At 41.6% G+C, this 23,669-nt stretch overlaps 1 protein-coding gene across 1 annotated transcript in view; it reads right to left on the bottom strand.

The window, feature by feature from the left end:
- Nucleotides 1–23,669, bottom strand: part of LOC136569556 (polypeptide N-acetylgalactosaminyltransferase 18-like) — a 104,150-nt gene that overhangs the window by 43,541 nt on the left and 36,940 nt on the right. The window contains exon 11 of the mRNA XM_066569938.1: nucleotides 18,466–18,561. Within this exon, the coding sequence (XP_066426035.1) occupies nucleotides 18,466–18,561 (96 nt within the window). The remainder of the gene's footprint in view (nucleotides 1–18,465; nucleotides 18,562–23,669) is intronic.

Here is a 23,669-nt window from a genome sequence, read left to right as displayed (position 1 = left end):
TTCACCACTGCTTTATTCCATCTTTGAACCATATTTTTTTCCAAATGAATCCATGAAGTCATTTATTGTCAGGATTAATATATTAACATACTAGGTCCAAAGTCTCAAAGCAGATTCATACTTGACTGTAACTCCAGCCAAGGAGCAGTCTGATGGATTCCAGTAAATCCAGACTTAGCTCCCATTGCCTTTATTTGGCTGTTTGTATTGTTCCTAATTCCTATTCTGGCACTTCTTGCTCCATAAATACATCAGAAAGAAAGAGCTTTCCAACCCTGATTAGAAAATGCCCAACAGAATGCAAGGTCATTCTGAACAACACAAACATATACATCACTAAGATGAAAATCAAGTGTTTTCCCATTTATTATTCATGTAGGAAGTGGCAGAGGAGAGAGGCTGTGCTGTCCTGTAGCAACAGCATCTCTCTGTCCTGTGCTGCCCTAAAACACTGCTGAGGAAGGAAATACATGAGAACATGGGCTGAGAATTACAGAAAGTTACTCCCAAGCCACAGGTCAACCCTCAGAAGATTCATGCTGGTTTTGGAGGCAGGTTTTCAGCCTGATGGTTCAACTTTAGAACCATTATGATGATACTGTACCCATGCTGAGGATCAATTAACTTGCAATCTTGCCTTCGTGAAGAGCTGACAGACAGCTCTGGTACACCAAGTGTAGCCACACCTTAACTTGGATTTTAATGGTAATAAAGTGAGATTCACTATTTCACTTCAGTGTTTAGATTTGAATCTACTGAATTAAGGCACCAGCATACTGATTATTTGACCTACTTGCTCTTCTTCATGTCCATGCACTAATTAGGACCTGAAATCCAAGCAACAATATTTGATAGTAGTAAAACCAAGGTGCTCAGAAACCTTCAATAATACACTGTGGTGCTAGAAATACATGCTTAAAATCACAAATATGTTAACATTTTGATAGAAAATAGACAGGTACTAAATGCCAGATCTTTTCTTTTTAATTTAAACTCATGAACTCATATTGCAGTGGAATACTTAATTCTGATTTTGCCTACTTTGGTATTCTGCATTGGTTTTATTTTAAACAAGCAGACAAAAATCCTATTAACTTAAGCTCCGCTTTTTAAATTGAATAAAGCTGTCAATCATGGGTTTTATATATGCTCTCAGTATTTACTGCCATAGTTCTCCTAATTCTGGTAAGTACAGAATTAACAGGAACTGGATAAATTAAAATTTACTTGATTTGGTTCCTAGTGTTTCTCTGGGTTTTGCTGTTTTCTCTGCACAAGATCTCTACATGTCTTCCACAAGACAAAAAAAAAAAAAAAAAAAACAACCAAAAAACCAGGGCAGCAAAAAAATCCAGAACCATTTTGGCACCTGTGTCCTGCTTTTTTAAAAACACGTTGTCTTACGGCTCCTGTGACTTGGACCTATCTGCAGTTTCCTTCACCCTTTCCCACTAACCTCTCTTGAACCTTCACAGTTTTCTTTGTGGATTCCTAAAGAATCCCATGTCTTTCTTACCCTGTTTTCTTTTCCTTCCACACAGACTCACCAGGGAACAAACAGCTTTTGTTTCCATTCGCTGATGGACTGGTCCATCCTTTAAAGCAGAGCTGACTTCTAGGCAAATTAAAGTCTGAGCTAGTTCACTGCCATCTGTGGATAAGCACTTGGTAACTCAGCATCAATAACTCTAAAAGCAGGGTTTTTACCTCTTCATAGCTAGACCTCCAGATTAGAATGGGCACAGTCATGTTCAGATAATTGTGTGTTTATATAATGCACATCTTCACCCTGAACCTCTTCCCAATCATCAAGACTTGCCATACAGCCTATTTTTCCTGCAATAAAATACAACTTTTCCACTTCAAGTTGACCCTTGCTGGTTTCCTCGCTGATGTCGAGATGCATGCCCACTTCAAATCCCCGAATGCTTCCTAATGTCGGTTTCCAGGCTGCCTTTCTGAAAGGCAGTATCTTTCCTCTTGTTCTGTTTTCCACACTGCTGAAACTCGCTTGTCTTCATTCTCAAAGCCCTTCTGAACCCTTCTCGTGTTACTTATCAGCCAAGCAAGTATTACCAGCTTATGATCCAGCTCCTAATTGCCAGCCTTCACTGTTCTCTGCCCATTCCACAGAACTTCCCAAATGTTCAAAATGAAAAAAAATAAACCAGTAATTTGAATTTTTCTGATTAATCCAAGAATGCTCTGTCAGTACCTCCTAGCATTCCCTTCTCCTGTCTCCCAGAATCTCCTGTTTCTAATACTCTGTTTGTAGGCTTTAGCTCTTCAAGTCAAGGGTGTACTGAGTGCATCAAGTCAAGGTTTTATTCTGAGGTTGTAGAGCACTTGATATAGAAGACATCTGGGTAATTATTGGAGTGCTTAGAACTGCAATAATAAGCATAACAATAAAAGAGATGCAGTGCCAGGGATGTATCATGCAGCTTACCACTCTTCAGAAAGTGGTTCTTCTAGTGGCATAACCTGAGAGTTTTCTAAAAAAAACTTGTTATTTCTACCAGTATTATGTTTTCTAAACTAAATTAGATGAATTTTTTTGTCTACAAGGGATAAGTTAAGGCAAATTACAGCCGAATGCCACACCCTCTTAAGATGCTCCACAGTAAACACCTCGATCTCAAGGGTTTTGAAGTTCCTGCTTGTTTGTTTGAGGTTTTCAGTTTGTAGATTCATTTAGTTTTGCTTTGTAATCCAGCCCTGTCATGTTTAATTTTGTGTGGCAGTGAGCAATGGCTGTGGATACAGAGCTCCTTTAATTCCTCTTGAGTTCCACAAGTGCTGTAATTTTTCATCATTTTGTGACAGGAACAAAGGAAGGTAGTTACTGTACAACTCTGGAAGAATCCCCAGCTCCCTACAGGTATGGCTTTACACATAAGCCTATTCTTTCCCCTGGCTTCACTTAAAGGAATCACAAATCTGTTTCTAAGATCAGATGAGCCAGTCTCACCCATTCTTAGAATCATGTCTGCATTTGATGTCAGTTTTCCAGAGGTACTACACTGGCAGCAACACATGCAAATTCAGGAAAAAAATTATCTAAAATGTAGTTACTTTTTGTGCTAAAGACAAAAGACATTAAAACTTCTGTGTGGAAGTGAACTCATTTTAACCTAAGTTGTTTAGTGACAATCTCTCTTTTGTTTGTTGTTTTTTTTTTAACTACTAGCAAGGACATATTCTTCCCCCACAGAGACACCTCAAAGAACAATACAACCACAAGAGTTCATCAGCCAGAGTTAAGTTTCTAAAGGGACCCTCATGCAAGCACCTTTAAGAAGCCAAATTGAAATGTCAAACCACCTGCAACCAAAGAATCCGCTTAGAGACTTCAGTTACAATGGCAATGCCAAAATTCTTATGCCAATTAAAACTAAAACAATAGCTTAGAACATCCCAGTGTGTCAGAGCACTTTGACAAAAGTGAAGCTCGGATGTTCTCACCTAGTCCCATTAGCAGTGCTTCCTTCAGCAGCAGTTTTAACCTCCCACTCGACCTCCTAACCTCTGAAATAATTCTACTCTGAAAGTCTAATTGTGGATATTATAAAAGCTGGAACACGACCCTTCTGGAGACCCACAGGATGAGAAGCACCAATGGTCTGGAGCACTACCAGGGCTCCAACACAGTGAGGAGGGACAAAAGCCTCTGCAGTGCAGCAGAGGGCCTCAAACACCAAAACTAAAAGAATGAAAAAGAATTTCACTTTGTTCAAGCACAGGAATGTGAGAGAAACTCAGCACAGATGCACAGCAGTCACACAGACAATCTTGTTCAGTGTTTTGTCTCTCACCTGGTTTCAGGAATTGTCTTACAGCTGAGATACGGCCACTGGGGAACCACATCTTAAAGGCTCATTACTTGCAGGTACATTGTGCATTTCCATGCACAGAACATTCAGTGCTGCCCTTTCAGTGACAAACAGCTGGTTTTGTGTCAAGCTCCACCACTTGAGCTGCTCAGTGGGTACTTCTGTGGTCCTCTCCCAGGTTAGAATTAGTCACATTTCAGAGTTCAACCTGGCACTATTTGCCTCAGGTTATCATGTCATACATGCCTACACTGACAGAAAAGACAAATACTATATGTAGCCTAGTTTCACACTCAGTAACGTTATTTTTAATCAACTAAAATAAATGAGATCTCTGTCAGGTTTAGCTGCATGCTTTGTCATAATATGAATAAAATTTCAGACATCTGATGTCTGTGCTGTGCTTTTCTTTAAATGACTTACATGACTTAGCAGCCAACTTTACAACAAAGTACGGATTAGACAGCTTGAATTCTGATGTCGCAGGCACGACTGAAAACCACCAAAGCAAAGAGCACATTTACCATTTTTTGTTGATTATCTCTGTCATCAACAGATGAGCTTTTCTCTTTTTATGAAAGAACAAAGGCTTTCTTTCCCTTTGGGCTTGTGCTGAAGGGGGCCTGTGGTGTGGCTGTTCATCAGGCAGGGGTGAGAGGTGCAGCTTGGTGCAGTTTCCCTTTCATGGAGAACAAAGCAAAGTTACTCTGTTCCCATCTGGGTGCACCCAGGAGTATTTTTCGTCTTAAACCACGTTAAAAGTCCATTAAGCTGAAGAAAATAATTTCTCCTATTTTAAATGGACAGCATCGAAATCCAAGCAAATCCTTAATCACAGTAGCCTACAAAAAGTAAAAATATTATGCCTTAGCTGTAGATAATATATTTCAAGTAATAAAGCCTATCACTTCAACTGATTTGTTTCACTCTTTACTGTTGCTCTCTCTCCATAGACTGACAGGAGCTCATGAAGTTTTATCCATCCCAACTGTATCCTAAAAGAAAATTTCTTCCCTGAAATACTTTTAAGCTTTCCAAGGCAAGTGGAAAAATATATGTGCCTTACTAGAATAGGCACTTTCCCTGCCTGCCAAATGCCTTGAGGGAGTGGCTCCACAGTTTTCAGGGTGACAGCAAATGACACTCAGAGAAAGAAGTCACAGCTAACATTTAAATGAGGATCCTGCACACTATGACCTCATGCAGAAGCTGGAGCTTCAATCCTGCCTGTGCTCATGAATAAATTGACAAGTTCAGAAGGCTCTGCAAGTCAGATTGAGATGTGTCTCGGGCTGGAATAGTGTGCTCACATCCCAGAGATTCCTCTTTTATTCTGCTCTTCAGGCACCCAAAAGAAGGGCAAAGAAAAGCATCACCTACTACATTTCTATCACTAAATGTACTTTTTGTGCTAATGGCATTTTAATGGAAAGATGGAAAAGAAGAATGCCCCTAGAAGCAACTATACACCAAGATTTCTCACCATGAGTATTTAAGTCTTAAAAGATTTTCTGAACTAGGAACAAATAAACAAACAAAGCAGTTCAAAAAGCAGAAAAGTGCTTTGATGTCAAGGAGGACAAGAATTCAACTGCCTGAGCTGTGAGGGAATCCTTACTGTGCTTGGCTGAGGGAGCTTCACTTCTCTTACACCTGCAAATGTTCCCAACTCTGTGTTGAGCCCTTTGCACAAATTAGGCTGTAAACCTTGGCAAGAAATAAAACTGCAAATGCTGTGATATGCAAAGGCATGTTGCTTAATCAGGCAAATAGTAAGATATATGCCCCCATTTTCATTCATTTCATTTAATTTCATTTCTAGGCCACTCAGTCATGCAGTGAAGGCTAGATATAAACTCAGGCCTTCACGGGCTAAGCAGAAGAGGCTCAGATTTCTGACTAGCAGCTTATCAGATGGATGAGGCAGCAAAATAAAACCAACAGCTCTAAAGCCAGGATGTTTAAATGACCTTCAAGTACAACACTGAATAGCTAAAAGAGCTCTGCTAAGCTCCAGGCCCCGAGATACCACTGGGCTGTGACGCTGAGCTGCCTTCAGCACCAAAGACAGATTATGTCAGGTTTTCCCCTGCATTTTCTGCATGCCTTTGGAGGTTTTATTTTAATATCTGAAGTAGATTATCCCAGAACAGTATCAACAGGACACAGACTTAAAGAAAAGAAAAAGCCTGCTGTCTTGCTGTTTAGAATTAATACAAAAACTAGGCACATCAGTCACTCATAATTAAAAGTCACTGAGTATTCACAATATAAATAATAGTTCTTTCAAGACTCTTTTAAGTAAATTAATTTTACAATATCCTTTCGATTGTTCTAAACCAACAACAACGCCTACTGTTAGCTTCTGAATTTGCATATGAATCGAAACACTAGTAAGGATTATTACAATTGTCTAGTGCACAGTAAACTATTTAGTGATTTGTATTATTTTGTGCAGATTGTCCCTAAAGCACAAATCTATGGCCCTACACAGGCCCTCTAGGGCTAGATGTTCCCTCAGAGGGCAGGGGCATGCTCTGGAGAAATATTGGTTTGGGAATTCATTAATAATCAGTGGAATGGAATTGTGCCCTCCTTCCCAGGGGACACTGGACCATGCCCTCAGCAATGCTGTGCTAGGACACTGCCTTGGGGAGACACCACCAGTGCAGCCCTGCCCCATGTGTGCAGCCCAAACTGTACAGAGAGAGGACAGTGACCCTCTCAGTTCCTAGAGACAGCTCCAAGGCCCAGGCAGCCTGGGCAGGAGCTCAGCAAAGAGGCAGCTCACACCCTGTCCTTGTCCCAGCTGGGCTGCTAGGACCTGGGATAGGAAATGAGTGTGGCAAAACCCCAGAAGAGCAGAGCTAGGTTTGACCCAAAACCACGCTAACTGTATCTAGCTTTTCCCCCAGACCCAACCAGACTGAGGGAAAGCACCAGATTTTTAGCCACCAAACTGTTGGTGCAGATCTCCCCTAGCTACACACCTGGAGGACTCAGCTACAGTCAGCTGCAAGTTATTCCTTCAGCGTGCTCCTTTCCCAGCCCACTGCTGGCAGCCTCCTAAGCAGAATCTCAGGGCAGAAATGTGTCAGTCTCCAGTACAACTCAGCCTGTGACTTGCACCTGTCAGATTCACTGCAGGAAGACAGTGGAACAGGTAAAATCACACCACCCACACTCTTGATGATTCAACATGAAATCTCTGCATGCTTCAAGCCAACAGAGCCCTTTCCTCATGATACTAGATTGCATCACACCTAAAAAAGGTGCCAGAAAATTTTGTTCCTTCAACAGCCATAGAACAATCTGGGAGATGAATGGGAAGCTGAGGTGACAGGCTACATCCTCACCTGAGATGCTGAGTAACACTGATGCACCTGATCCTGGTACAGTGCTGAGCACTCTCTAAATAAAACTAACTTCACATTCTCTATGGCACATGGGGCACCTGATTTACTCTCCTGTGGCACAAAGTATCTCTCAGACTTTTTTGCAGCTGCTTTACACTTAAAGCCTGATTTAACTATTATTTAATTAGCCTCATTTCATAGCTGTTACCCAGGAAGCATTTCATTAAGCACTGACTGAAATCCTTGGGCCAGGCTTGCTGAAATTAGAGCTCTAGTCACTGTCCTGTCCTGCTTCATGATCAGCTGGGGGGCTCCATCCCCACTGCTGTTTTCACTGTTGACTCACTGCTGCCACTGTTTGGTACTGAAGATGAACCATTTCATTGGGTCCCTCTATTTGGTTAGAGTTACCTTATCTCTTGAATGCTTGGTTTGCTCCTTTAAAGAAGAGCTGTCAGAAATACCAGAGTTTCTTTTCTATCTCCCTCAAGTCTTGGAGAGCTTTTAGCCTTTTGGGGAAGTGATGGACCTGAGATCGTGGAACCTTTTTTCACCCCTGTCCAGACAACATATTTGTCTTGGAGTTGGCAAATTTGGGAAGAGATTGAATTATTTTCCCACACAGGGGACTCCTCTTGCCCAAGATGAACTGGGTTTCATCTGCATTTGTGGATAGAATAGGAAAATAAAGTATCATGAGATATTTTCCTTAAGCAGAGGGGTTGGACCAGATGGACTCCAGAGGTCCCTTCCCACCTCAAACATTCTGTGACTGTGGGAAATAGTTTCCCATAAGAACAAGGCTGAAAACTGCTGAAGAGCAACGAAGTTGGAGGGACAGGAAGAATCCTAAGAGGTAAATGTTTAATTAACAAAAAAAGTTAATCAGTATTGATGTTTAGAAGTCTGAACAGTGCCAAAGAAGCTCAAGTAAACATCTAACCTGACACAGTATCTGTAGGTGGTGTTGTTTCTTCTTAGTGACCTTTACTACAGCGTTATCTCGGGGAATATTGATCAAATTACAGAATTGCTTCAAATTTATGTGCAGCAAGCTGAGTCTGCAAGGGCAGATTGAACTTACTTGAGAACACGTGACATAGGGTATTAGAAGATATTTGGAAGCCAGAAATGGGTGCCCATGCATCATTAGGTGTGCTGAAAGTGGGAATTCGGTCCCTCAGAGGGCTAACCACGTACGTCACACATCTGGCACAATGACATGCAGCTCACTTGACAGCTGAGGGTTAAATGTGCCTTGAGTGCTCCAGAAGGTCCCAAGAGTCTCAGGCTCTCTTTACACACACACTCACAGTGACTCTCATTACTATGATACTGAATTTCAAAATGCCAGCTGGGGAAAAAAACAACATGCTCCAAAAATGCTTAACACCCCCACCCCCAAATTCATAATTGCTAACAAGAATGAGGTTAAACTTGATGAGATGTTTAATTCAATGCAGTAGGTGAAAGGACTAAGTGTTTTGACTGCACTGGACACAAATAAATTAAATTAAGATTGATAATAATTTGATAATTTGATCCAGCAGTGCAGACAGCACACAACCCTGAGATCAGATGGTACCCAAAACATGTCCCATATAAAGAAAACACGTGCAGGCACAATTTAACAAAGGAAACCTTTTCAGCACACTGTATCCCTCTAATGCAATGGTATTTGATAATTTCTATTTGGACAGTTGAAGATTTCCTTGCATAAACCCATTTAAGGACAAGTAAAAATTTTAAGGATTTGGTTCTGGGTTACTATAAAAAAGAAGATCAAATTAAATCCCCAAACCAACATGAAATTTACAGCTCTGATTTACCATGATCTAATTTTTCCATACCGAGTTCTGTCCCTGCCCTTTTGGTCGCAGACCTCCATCCCAAAGGCAAAGCAGCACTATCTAAAAAATTCCAAGTTTAATGCAGTAACCTCAGTTTTATCTTTTTAAAATATTTATTTAAACCTCATGTTATTTTTACCAAAACTAGTGAGTTCATGAGCTGTGCTGCATTTTTAATTTCCCAAACTGCCATTTGTGAGTCGGTCAATGCAGACTTCACAGTTTTAAGGCTAATTTGAGAGCTTGAAAGCACCAAAAATAACTGCTGAAATGGAATATGCATGCTGAACAAATCACTACGTCTTTAATACAGCAAGAGCAACAAAGCTCCAATGTCCACAATCAGTGCAGTTCCCAGCCAAAACCCCCCAAAGTTAATTCTGTAGTAACATCAGAATTACTTAAATGCTTTTCTCAGCTTTTCCACTTGATTGCTTTGAGCCTTTGTGGACAGCCAGCTGAGCAGACAGGCCTGGCATAACACAGCTATTGCTGTATAATTTGTGCAATCACACTTTAGGAGAAATAAAACAAAAAAAAGAAAAGGAAAATTAATTCAAGAAATTCAACAACTATTTTTAAAGCTATACAGAAAAACACATTAAACCCCTACCCCCCAATTTCTTTAAAGGCACACCATGATTCATCCACTGTAACAAGCAAGCGTTATTTCTGAACCCTCTCACTGAACTGGAATGCCAAGAAGCCCGAGCTGCAATTGCCACTAGGGAAGCTGAGGTGACAGGCTACATCCTACATGTCAGAGGATTCATGAGCCAAAAAGAATAATCAGTTTTTCACTCTGCCCCCCCATATGCCACAACCTCCATATTTCCATGTGCTTACCTCTAAGTGCAATGATTTGTATTGTATTAAATTACAGTTTACAGAGTTGTGTCAGCTTGGATGATGCCAACAATTACTTCCTGTGATGGCCACTGACCTGCTCTGACAGAACATGCACCACATTCCTAATGGGCATCCAACTGGCTTTAATTTCTAGCCATTGGCTCTTGAAACTGCCCTAGATTAAAATCTCTACTATCCCATATTTTCTTGGGGAAAAATGCATCCACTCTGTAAATGTATTCAGGTTTAGACTGAACTCAAATCTTGCTAAGAGCTAGTTTGATTGCTGATTTCAAATAAATTATCTGACAAACACAGCTCCTTCCTTGGCTTCCAAATCAATGCAAGATTTCTTTTTTCAGAGTTACTCATAAAGATTCAATCAACATTTTATGTGAACAAATAATTTCTGACATTCTCTGTGCTTCCCAATTGGACAAATGCTGGTTAACCAGCAGGACAAAAAAAAAATCCCCTATTCACAGAAACACACTGTGGATACAATCATTCCATAAAATTTCTGCAAATAACCACACTCTGTAAGTGCAGAACAATCTCAGGGAGAACCCAAGCTGAAGCTGAATTGCTGATCAGAATCTGAATGAAGGCTATGGAAGTAATATGGCTCATGTAATTACAGAGGGAGTTAAATGTGCTTTCATGGGAACTGAATTTGGGCCATGAATTTTAAATGAGCCAGTGGATGACTTCAATTAATGGACTGACATAATAAAGTTATCAATAAAACTAAAGTAACTATAAAGTGAATTTTCCATCTATTGTATTAACTACCTTCTCTAATAGTTAATAACATAGTGTTAAGAATTTGAGAAACAAAAATCTGACCTTCAGAATTTCTGTCTGATGAAGCGACAGGAGACAGTGTAATATTAATCAAAAGCACGTTTAAATTGACAGCCATCCCACAATTACTACATCATCCATCTCCAAGCGCTCTACACGTACTCCAACAACTGTTAGTTTTATGCTGAATTTGGACTGTAAGCGACAATTGGTTTTAAAAACTCCTGATTGAAGTGCCAATTTGCAATGAGAAGAGACATCTTTAAAATATGGATAACTCTAGTAATAGCTACATAATATCTAACTCTGACCTATTTCAAATTAACACACTCACAAAATGTGAAATGCTCCCACAGTATTAGATGATGAGACTGGACTGCAGGTACCCAAAACAGCTGCTCTGTTTCTCCAAGAGTGTGAAATAAAACCATTTCCCAATTAGCAAAGGAAAGCCCTTCCCTTCCTTTATGGTTGTATTACATCATCTCATACAAGAAATGCTCATTTGCAAAGAGGCTGAGGGAGAGCTCGGAGGGGGCAGCTCTGGGCCCCAAGATCAGGGCAGCAACCAAGCACTGCACAAAGTGGCAGCAGCCCCAAAACCATGACACCTTGAGTATTTGGGGATGTGGGCTTCAAAGCCCTTCAGCACCAGCCCACAGCTCTCAATCCAAATCCAAAATCTAGCATCAGGCTTCCCATCTAGCAGCCCATCAATATTTCACCTCCACATTTTACGATATTTTAACCTGTTGAGATCAATTTGACCAAAACTAGCCTTACAAAAAAATCACTTGTTATAGCATAGCATAAGAAAAAAAAGAAAAAGCCTGGAAATGTACGTGCATTTTTATTTCCTAGATGAGAACAGTTCTAAACTGCTGTATAATATTCAGGGCAACAACTCTAATCTCTTCTAAATTAAAAAAGTACAAGAGAGCTTGAAATGCTCTGATAATTTTAAATTCTTAGGCACTGCAGTTGCTCTCAACAGTTTGTTTCAATTACATTTTCAATGCAGGAGTTTTTTTATTACAGATATTCTGGGCAAATTGCCTTAAAATGTAAACTAGGGAAGAAAGCTCTTACAGTGACCATGAGAAGCTCAATAATAATTATTTGAATAATATAAAATTCAAAAAACCTATCAAAAGAGGGCATTACATAGCCTGGAAGTCAGTTTTATATTCTATTTGCCTTCTTCCTGCACCAGCCTCACCTATTTAACAAAATGCTGAATAAATTGCTTCTGGTCAAACTATAAAGACAGCAGATATATGCTCCTCTCCTTCCATACCAATAACAGACATAGCAACTGTGGACAAGACATCCAAGAAAGATGATAAAGATGGATTTAGTCATACAGAAAGGCAACAGAATTCAAGATGAAGAGAATAACCCAAAGGCTGAAAGGCAAATGCAACACCTAAGCAATACAGAAAACAGGCAAGGTAATGATAACATGACACACAAAACACAAAGTGAAAACACTTTATAAATTATTAAAATAAAATCTGTGAGGAACCTTCTGTTACGTACGTTGTGGAGACCGGTGGCCCTACACACAAAGGGTCCGTGACGGTTCCTTGGAAGGACAGACCCCAAATTGGAAAAATCTCCCCTGTTCAAGGCAACTGAGCAGAGCCTCTCCCAGGATGCTTTGTTGTATATGCAAATGTACCCCAGTTCTGCCTCCCTGGTTGGCCCGCTGGCCTCTACGCCCCTTTTTCCTTATATGCATTTGCCCTAGAATGTTCTGCCGTCCCTGCTTACCCATTGGCCCCTTCTGCTGCAGTGTCCCGCCCCTTTACCCTATTGGCTGCCACCCCTTGTCCCGCCCCTGTAGTGCCCTGAGCCCTCAGCCCATTGGCCCTGATGCTGTGCTCCGCCGCGGCCCCCATTTGCAACCCTGGAGCCCGCGCTGTCCTTTTGTTTTTGTGCCTGGCCCCGTCCGTGCATGGCTGGAATAAAGCTCCTCAAAACTCAAAAGAGCCTTCCCACTTCTTTGCCATTACTGATCCTACAAGAGCTGCTGGAAGCATGTGCTGGAGTGGGGGTGTGTGAGTGATAGGGTGTGTGAGTGATAGTGTGTGAGAGTGATGGTGTGTGCCTGTGATGGTGTGTGTGCTGCAGTGATGGGGTGTGTGTGTGTGTGTGTGTGTGAGTGATGGTGTGTGTGAGAGTGATAGTGTGTGAGAGTGATGGTGTGTGCCTGTGCCTGTGATGGTGTGTGTGCTGCAGTGATGGTGTGTGTGTGCTGCAGTGATGGTGTGTGCCTGTGATAGTGTGAGTGCTGCAGTGATGGTGTGTGCCTGTGATAGTGTGAGTGCTACAGTGATGGTGTGTGTGCTGCAGTGATGGGGTGTGTGTGTGTGTGTGAGTGTTGGTGTGTGCCTGTGATAGTGTGAGTGCTGCAGTGATGGTGTGTGCCTGTGCTGGTGTGTGCTGCAGTGATGGTGTGTGTATGCTGCAGTGATGGGGTGTGTGTGCTGCAGTGATGGGGTGTGCCTGTGCCTGTAATGGTGTGTGAGTGCTGGTGTGTGCCTGTGATGCTGTGCCAGTGCTGGTGTGTGTGTGTTCCTGTGCCCCCGAGCGAGCGGCTCCGTTGCTGGATTGTCCTGGAAGGTCGTGGCACCGCTGCCTCTCGCTCGGCCGCCAATGGGCCGGTGGCTCACGACACTACAGCATCATCAACTAACCAGTTTTTCTTAAAAGCAAGAAATAAAAATCCTCCCAAAGACATCACGCAGTGAGAAAGTCCCCAGTGTAAGCCATGTGGTCCAACAGAGGGGAACAGATCTATTAATTGATTAATTGAATAATCCCACTGTCTCTCCACAGGAGCATCCCCTGTCGTCCCAGGGTGGTGCTCTGAGCACTCCACAAGCTCCCTCACTACTATTTTTTTGCTGACACAATGCCTTATTCTTTTCTGCAGTAATGTGATGAAAGCTGAGTTTATCAAGTCCAGGTAAATTCCATCAGATTTTTTTGCCAGTTGAAGTTTCTATTATCTCTATGGAAATCCTGCTTTACTCGGCAAAAGCTGAGGAACTGAATGTCTTTGATAGCATCTTCTGAGTACCCTTCTGATATTGCTTCTGATCAGCATTTGAAATTTTTCCTCCCATTAAAGGTCAACTTATGCCTCTCTATCTTTTCAGCACATCTTCTAATATATGGAAAATTGCACCAGTACCTCTACTGTAAAATATTAAATAGATCTGCTATCATAAAAGAGCTCTTACCCATTCTCTAAGATGAGCATTTCCTTCTTACTTAGAAGAATGGATGAGTGAACAGATACAGCGTATCACAGACAACTGCTCTTATTCCTGGGGCATGTACTTACTGCAACTACAACAACCATCTTTTCCATGCAGAACAGGGACACAGCAGGAAATACATCTTCTAAGACCTAAATGTAGGACTGAATTGTTGCTTTACTTTAACAAGTTCAGGAATTAAACCACTACCTTTATCCTCTTCTATATGAACCACATAAAAAAAAACCCAAAAAACTCAGCAAAACCCCCAGAGACTCACAGAACTTGGTTTTAGTTACTGTTTTGCCCAAAGTGTTCTTCTGCCTTCACATTTATCTCCTCTCACTGCCACCCCATCTCCCAGTTTTCCTGATTCCCTCAATCATCACTCTGATGGGAAGATGCTGTGTTTTCCCTCTGAGCTGATCTTATGTGATTAGAGCAACATGATTTCTACCCTCACTAAACAGTGTATTAGGAGCCTGGTTTAACTCCTGTAGTTAGATACTTTACCATGTTGCATTTACTTTTTTGGATGTTTCAACAGTTGCAGAAGCCAGGTTGTGTCCAGCTGTGCCAAGCAACTGCACTACAGGAGAGGCTTGATGTGGCAGGCTGACACAGCCACTGGAAGCCCCTGACTGTTGTTGTTCTATTATTTCTCTAGAGTCCCATAATGATATCATCAGACTTCTGAAGTCCATACCTCCTTGGTGTGTTCTCATGGCTGCAGATCTTCACTGACTCCTTCTGCTGCCTGTTGTTCTCTCCCAGTTCAGGGCTCCTCCAAGGCTCTCCCTGACTGGCCAACCCACCCCCTTTTATCCCAGTTCTCTTCATTGGTCACAGCTGCAGCCCAGTTAAGGACATGGCAGCTGCAGCCCATCAAGGACAACAGGGACCTCTGGGGCAAAGCCTCTATACAGATATTCAAGTACATTTCCTCTACTATACCTTACAGTGGCCAGCAGCACATCAGAGGTACCTAAACCACCTGATGACCTTGGTCTGTGCACATCTAACAGCTGCCTCCTGGCACTGTGGTGGCTGGAGGTGTGATGGTGATGTTCCTGCAGATGAGTTGGGGAGTTATGCCAACACTCTGTGCAGCTGTACAGATGGAGCAGAAATTACAGTGCTGGTTTGGGCAGAGACTGTCCAAAGGCAGGAATGGAAAGATGTGATGCTTAGGGAGAAATATTCTTCAGCAAAAGAACTGGGAGGATGAGCTACTTAGCCATGTTCAGATGGCACCACTTGGACAAGGATCCTCTCAACAGAAACTCTAATTATCTGGGCAGCATTTTGTAATGAATTCATTCTCACCAAATGTAAAGGAATAGCAATTCTTCCCTTCAATTCATGTGAGTGCATTGCAGGATCATGACCCTTTTTGTTTTTTCCACCAGTCAAGCATTCAAGGTGCTCCCCTCAGTGAATGGTACCGTAACTCCCGAAGTGTCCAGGCTCCTGGGGACCGGGACCAAATACAGCTGCCACAGAAGGCACCTCTGAACACAAAGGGAGGGTAGGAAACACACCTAAGCACAGACTGGAGTGTTTCAAATACCTTCTGTCTTTTCAGGCCAAGCCAAACACCCTGCTGTGAGGAATTCTTTCACATTAGCAGTATCAGAGGATACAGAAATGGACAGATTATATTTTGATTTTCTATTCCATCTTAGTACTTAACCACACATAAGATTTGCATCAGTTTATCTGTAGAATAGAAGTATGAAGTAAACACAGTTATAAAGCATTCCAAGATACTTGCAGGAATGAACTGTGAATATGCCAATGCTACTGACAGTAGACACAGAGTGGACTGTGGAAAGGTTTGGAAATCTGAATCACAGAAGTCTTAGCATCACTAATCCTGATTCTATTTAAAACGAAACAGAAACACCACAGGAAAATACACTGCTGATCATTTAATTGCAATATTTTAGGATATTTTCTACTGCTTTTAATTATGAAGCTATACGTGATGTTTTGATACTGTCTAGAAAAAAAGAACAAGCATGGAATTTTAATATCAGGTATGCAGTTCCCTTTTTACTGACTTTGATGATTTCTTTCCTATATAAAGCATATTAAAAGGAAACAGTACCTATGATTGTAAAACAATTCCTTGATGTCAAACACCTTATCTAAGCCACTTCTCATGCAAAAAGATGAGAATTCAAAAACATCTGAAAGCAGTTAGTGGAGGAAAAAAAAGAAGTTATCCAAGTTAGAAGAGAGGCTGTAGTAGTAACCAATAATAGCAACTTTCATGCATATGAGGGCGTGGTTCCTGGCAGTCAGATATATTCTTGCCCATCTAGATGCAAGTGTGCCAAGTGGTGGCAGCAATAAAACTGTAAATGGAATAGCTACAACAGAAAAACTTTGCATCTGAGCTAAGAACAGCATCACCCAAACACTCAAACAGCCAGTCCTGAATCAGGGCACTAATCTGTTTTTGTAAGGACTGCCAGGTAGGAAAAATAACAGCATTTCCCACTACTAGAATAAAATGAACATCTTACCAGTATCTTTTGTGCTATTGGCAAGATCACTAAGATTAAAAGGAATATTTATACAAATATTTCCAACATATAATAGAAAAAGTACATGGCTGGGCTGCAGCTCAGCCTAAGCAAGAGATGCAACATTGCAGTGGAAATCTCATAGGAGTATGCTGAGTGATGTTAGTTCTTTCCCTCTTAATACCATAATCCCTAACACAGAAAAAGTCTAATTCTCTTTTGAAAAAGTTCTCAGTCATTACTGGGATCTTACTCAAGTATGGGCTCTTCTGGATGTTGTTGTTAACAGTAGTTACAAAATGAAATACGTAGTAATGGGGAGGAGACACGGCATTTTAATTATGAAGGAGCAGAGTGTGCTCTAGAAAAGTTCCCCTTGTCTCTTTCTCCTCGGTCATTTGTGTGCTGCTATCTCATTTGTACAGAACTTGAGCTGACATTCAAAGGTAGTTCTTTATCTGGTGAATACTGAACTGTGCTAATTGAAGTGACTTTTGCTTTTGTTCTTTGTCTCTCAACTATAATTAAAGTTTCTAACTGGAATTTACAGGCATGCCTGCAGTGTGTTCTCACAGATGAGGTGCCACAAGAGTTAGGGTGCCCTGCCAGGAGATGAGGAATAAAGGCTCTGGCCCAGGGGTGAAGTGCACAGCTCCTTTGCAAACACTGAGGACTGTCTTGCACAGCTCCTGCAGGCAAACAGTGGCTTCCACATCATTATGTGACAAATAAGGCACAGCCCATGCAGTGAGTGAGGCTGATGGATGGGATTTTCACATATTTCTGGCTTCATCATCCATAATCTACTGCAGCACAATGTCACTAGTGATCAATCTGAAAGGCTCTTGGTGAAGGAAGCCAGTGCAGAAGAGAGCTGCAGCATGTGCAGCTGGGCAGGGCAGTAGAGAATCAATCTGCAGCTCACCCAGCCCATGCTCCCAGTTCACTGTGAGGCACAGGGGACAAGGCCACCCTGCTGCTCTCTGTTTATTCCTGAGATACTGTGAGGATTCGTCTGCTGCATAGTCAGATCAGTAACTGACAACTCCTGGGTACAACTACATTCCATTACTCCACAGGGTGGAGTGTTATGGGATCCTCCCAAGAAAGCAAATATAAAGCGTAGTCATGTAGAAAAATCATTCAAACTGGAGGGATTTTTCAGTTTCTCTGGTCACTCCCACATTTCCTTTACATCATTTTTGCATATATTACTTTTAAGTTTAAGTAATCTGCTCATCTGTCTTTGAAAACCATGTTTGAGGCCATGCAACATTATTTTTCCTGTCAAGATTTGCCTCAAAACCCTTTCACTTAAGCCCATGTGTTTAGCTGGGGAGACACAGGTCTTAACCCTCTTGTCTGCCAAGGCAATAAATCCAGCTGTTATGTAGGAAAATGGAAAGGTTTTGGTAATTTGAGTCTTTGGCACATATTACAGTAGCAGGACAAGAGCAGAGAAAGAAAAAAAGGAGATTTATAGGAGGGGTTTTCACAAGAGCAGGGTTTGGAATTTGACACAGCTGTATGGTGTGAAGAAGGTGGCTCTGCATTTCACATTTATGGAAATGACACAGTAAATGAAGTAAAAAAGCAGGCATCTTCAGAGAATCCCTAAATAAACTCTGAGTATACTATGCATGCATGCAAAATGTTTTAAAATGCATTGCTTCATTCATATGACATATGCACAGTTAAGGATCAGAAATGAAAGCTTTTATCAGCAAATCTAGGTCAGTGCTGACTCTCATATTCCTTAAATTCTTTCAAAATTAATAAATCAACTTCCTTGTCAAAGCATTATTATACCATTGCTTCTCAATCTACAGCAGGAATAATGCTGCCTCTATTTAAAAGAGCTACTAAACATCTTACCAAGGGTTTGTTGCAGGAAAACAGTGACAGGTACAAGGTGGTTCCTCCCACACAATCTGCTAACAGCAGCAGCAAAATTAGAGATCATTAGACAAACTAACCTGTGGTGTCATTCCGTGGCAGATATACATGATTGGGATATTCTCTGTGTCTGGCCCTTGATCAAGGCACAAATCACTTTTCAGGGAATTCTGCAGCTAAAACGAACAGAAAGAAAAAGAAATCAAGCAAGTTTTATATGAGAAAAAGATGGTGTGATTACTTTCTTTTCTTTGAGAATATAAATTGTATGTAGTTGAGGAAGGAAATATGCAAAATTAAAATATGTTACAGTGAAGATCTTGAAGAGAAAGCATCTAGACTAAATTCTTCCTTGCAGATAATCTAGCACCACTGATTTCAATAATGTTACACAAAGTTTCAGGCAGGGTATATTTCAAAAAGCCTTCAGAGATAGCAGTAATTTTTTGATAAATGTTTTAAAAATATTTAGTCTCTGGTACACACTATAGAGAGAACCTGAATATATCCTGCTGAGCAAGATAGATGAGGTATTAAATAGCTTGTAAGAATCTCTATGAGAATCTTCTGATTTCTGGAAGCAATTCTAAAAACTGCTTTTTTCAGCTGACATCTGGAGACTTCAGGGCAATTGTTATGCACCAGCTCCCCTGATTATTCTGGGCTAACCCATGCACAGCAATGAGCAGACTGCAAAGTACTTGGCCCTGGTCAGCACAAAGCCCTGGGAGAAACCTAGGCTATGCTAAGACAGAATTTCCTAAGAGTGAGGTGCTAAATTCATGAGCACAGATAGCAGGGAGGTCTGTCCAGAGTGTGAGGACAAAGATGTGCACTGCATACCCATGGATGTGCATAAAGGTGTTCAGTGGTGTTAGGTGGCTCAGAGAACAGGACACAACTGCCTGATGGAGGGGAGATGTGGTTTGAACCACCTGTAATTAGCTGGGCAGCTCTGTCAGCTGTGCACAGGGGCCTCTTTTGAGGAAACCAAAATAATATCTTTAGAAAGGAAGCCTAGAGCTACATGTAAGAAGAGTGGGCAAACCAGAGGCTGAAGCCAGGCAGTGAATAAAATCAAAACCATCAACTCATCTCTACAAGACTTCCATCTCTAAACCTAACTCTAAATCCAGTAATGGACAGGATGCATCTCAACACTAGAGAGAAAATATGCATTAGGTATAAATACTAGCATTACTCTCAAAAATTAAAGCCTTGACCATTACATAGAATCTTCTCTCTCAAAGCTTTCTACTTCTTATTCATCATGTCAGCATAGCCATGACTCTAATCACAAACAGATGTCTAAGCACCCCCTCTATCCAAACCAGTGATAAGTATCACCTTATTAATTCATGCCTGGGTCTATCATTACCTGTGAGAAATAAACTCAAACTTTACAATTTCAAAGGTTTATTAAACCTTAACAAATACAACAAATAAGTGAATAATGAGAAAGCACAGCACTGGGAGTGTGGAACTAAACCACCACGTGCTCCCCCACAAAGTGGCTGGCTCCACCTTTATGCAACTGGTGTTCCATCAGGTAACCCTGGCCCTCCCAAAGTCTGTCAGTCAATTCCTCACTGTCCATAGGTGGAAACTGCTTCTCTGTGAGAGGAATAGCAGATTTGTCTTTCCAAACAAGCGGTGGGGCTGCTGGTAGGTAAAACTAGCACTGGGAGATAAAAGAAACAATGGGAAGGATTCCACTGATTGATGAATGGAAAAAGATATTTGCTTTTACATATAAACTTTAGGTTTGCTGAGAAATGAAATTAGACATTGAAAGATGAAAGAAACAATGGGGTAGAAAACCCCCTAAATTCCATAGGAATTAAAAATTAAAAGGCAGGGTTGTACATTAGAGGGAAATCTTCGGTTTTAGGCATGTCGGGAAGTCTGAACCTCTCAAGTACCTCAGCCAATGGGGAATAGGAGAAGGTTTGTATATGGTAGAGATAATTCATGCTATTAATGTATAAAATATTGCAAAATCCAAGCTATGTCTTTTGACCACCCCAGCCGGGAGCAGAGTCTTATTTTTAATCAGTTAGTTCTGGACAACTGTTAAGATAATATCGAGTCTGTTAACGTATGAATGGAACCTTCCTGAGCGGGGTGATCGGGGACTTGCCTGGAATGCAAGAGAGATCCGCACCTCCAAGATTGCATCTACTGCACTGAGCACCACTTCCCTGGAATGCAAGAGAGATCTGCACCTCCAAGATTGCATCTACTGCACTGAGCACCACTTCCCTGGAATGCAAGAGAGATCTGCACCTCCAAGATTGCATCTACTGCACTGAGCACCACTTCCCTGGAATGCAAGAGAGATCTGCACCTCCAAGATTGCATCTACTGCACTGAGCACCGGTGCCGACTTCTCCGGAGTGCTCTGACAACATCCAGACACCTGGAACTGGACTTTGTCTACCCCTGCACATGTCTGGACCCAGTTCTGCACGTGAAGGGACACAAAGGAACACTGGGTCATTTCTGCCTCAGCCAGAATAAACCATATAAAAGCTCGCTGCGTGAAGCAGCCGGTGTGAACCAAAGGGGAGACTCTGACATTTTGGTGGTCGGATCCAGGTTCACCCAGCGCCAGTCCCGGGGCTGACGCTGCCCTTGGCTGAGGTGGTTTTTTTTCTGATCGAAATTCTGTTTTGCTGACAATCTAATAAATCATTGCTAAATTTTCTTATACATTTGGCTCCCGATTTGATCATGTATAACAAAGGGAAATGCAGCCAGGAAATTAGGATAAAAAGGGAGGCTGCATCCTCCAAAAATTTGAAAGATCCCAGGGGAATGCCCTGTGGCCTCTCCCTTTGTTCGAATAAAGTAAAAGGACTCTGTCTCCTTTTTGGACATAAACCTCTGGTGTTTGTGGATTAATTTTCCCAACACCTGCAATTTGACAGGAGGTCAGGTGTTGCCATGCTGTGCCTCCCAGTACCTAGCCTGCCCTCCCCTCCAAATGCCCGGCTACCCAGGCCATCCAGTGACAGCAATACAAGGAGGAGGGGAAAGAGCATATGGGGAGAACATACCACAATAACATAACTCTACACCACTAAAACTTCTCTTAACATGCACACAGTATTAATCCCTTAATTGGGAGAGCCAGCCATCGCATTACCCATCTATAACACTACCTCTGTGCTTTCAAAACTTCTTCCATCAACTCCAATCCTAATGCTTATCCTGGTGTGAACGTTATAAGCTTTTCCACAACAATCCCCATAATAAAGGAAGCAAAAAACCAGAAACAAAACAGCCACTGAGCTGTTAACTAATAATGCTGTTTCAAAATCTGAGGCCCAGATTCTCAGGAACAATCACTTCACAAAATCTAGTGGCTTTGTGGCAACCAACAATTAACCTGAGTAATGCAATTTTGGCCTACCAAGACTTAATTTTAAAAACAATACAAAATATAACAGACAATCCCTGTGCTGAAACCCACAAATAATGACTGTTACACTGAATACAACAGCTTTTGGCCCAGTGACATTGCTTTCCTCTAAATAGGAGGGTACTGCACAATTTAGAAAGAAGTTTGCTTTCCAAATATTTACTCTGCCACCAATCCCAACCCTAGCTATATTCCACAGCATAAGCTAGACCTGAATGCTGCACCCATTTTCCTAACTCTCACAGAACACGAGGAAATGTAGGATTCAGGAAATAAATATGTGGGGTGTCCCTGTAGGTGCCTGTATCCTAGCCTTTACTCCCATTCTCACAGCTTTTTCAATTACTATGATTTTTTTAAATTGATGATAATGCTATAGTAGCAGTATCTCTATTTTCTAAAAAAAAAAATGAAGCATTTAGAGAATCAGAAAGCAGCTGACTTGCCTTGAAATATCACACCTTTCTCTGGTGTAAGATGTGCAAGCAAACAGCAAAGCAGACAGAAAAGATCAGACATCCAAGTGATTCTTTTACTAGAAGGATAGGGGCATCTAATCTTGTGTCATACAACAGTATTTCATACAACAGTAAGCTGTGTATTTCACAATATGTGCCTTCTTTATCTGTTGTCAGAGTTGTTCACTACTTCCTTTGTGATGGTACAAACAGGACCTGTTCCTCCCATCTCTCTCAGCTGATGATGATGGTGTGCGTTATTGGGCAGTACCTAAATCACAGGATCATAGAATGGCTTGGGTTGTGCTGGGGGTTGGGTTTCTTCTGTTCTTTCCTTGTTACTTGTGGAATTTCTTCCCACTGAGTTGCTGAAGCCAAGCTTCCCCAAGAAGCACTGATGGCTGGGTGCTGGAGAGGAACTCCTTTGGTTTTGGGGAGTTTCTCTGGGGGGCAGGCAGAGACACCACGATGTGAAAAATGCCTATTTTATGATTGGCTTTTTGCAAATATTAAAAAGAATATTATATGTCTTATGTTAGAAAGTGATGCTGTATTAATTCTCTTAAGTACTGTGTTAAATATAGTTTTAGGTTATAACATATTGTTAAAATAGAATCTATGCTATGTAAGATACTTTTTTTAAACAGAGGACTGGCAGTGAGATTGCAGCCACAGGGCACCTGAATCTTTCAGAGAAAGAGAATTTATTGCTCCATTATCAGGAGAAACGAAATTCTTCCTGCCTCACTCGGGCAGGATGATGCCGTCAGGATTCAGAGGAAGAAGCTGACACTGCCCAGACAGAATCCTGTGTTTGAATGGAATTTATGCATCATGGATGAGGTGTATGAATATGCAACAGGCTGTTGCTTTTAAGGGTTAATCCTCTGTTGACATGGGTCCATTTTCAGGCTTATTTTGCCTAGAAAAAGTACCTTGACTGTCCGTAACTCTTTGTCCTTTCTGTCTCTTATTGTCCTAATTCAAATTGTCCAAATTATTATTACTCTAATTATATTGCTATTTTTATAACCATTTTATTACTATTAAACTTTTAAAATTTTAAAAACAAGTGATTGGTGTTTTTCACACACGAGAATGGGGGCAGGTGAAAAGAGACAGGCTTGGGGGCAGCTCTTGTCTTGCTCTTTGGCATCAGGAGAGGATGGCCAGGCTATTGCTAACTGCGAGGAGAACTCACCAGCACTGCTGAGCTCAGCTCTGAGGGACCGATCACCATCTGCTGGTGTGCCCCAGGAATGCCAAACCTCGTGTGCCCCGGGAATGCCGAACCTCGTGTGCCCCGGGAATGCCGAACCTCGTGTGCCCCGGGAATCCTGAACCTCGTGTGCCCCGGGAATGCCGAACCTCGTGTGCCCCGGGAATCCTGAACCTCGTGTGC

This window comes from Molothrus aeneus, unplaced genomic scaffold, assembly GCF_037042795.1.
Source record: "Molothrus aeneus isolate 106 unplaced genomic scaffold, BPBGC_Maene_1.0 scaffold_112, whole genome shotgun sequence".
Lineage (NCBI taxonomy): Eukaryota > Metazoa > Chordata > Aves > Passeriformes > Icteridae > Molothrus > Molothrus aeneus.
The sequence above is the reverse complement of the archived record's forward strand: the minus strand, read 5'-3'. Positions and strand labels throughout refer to the sequence as shown.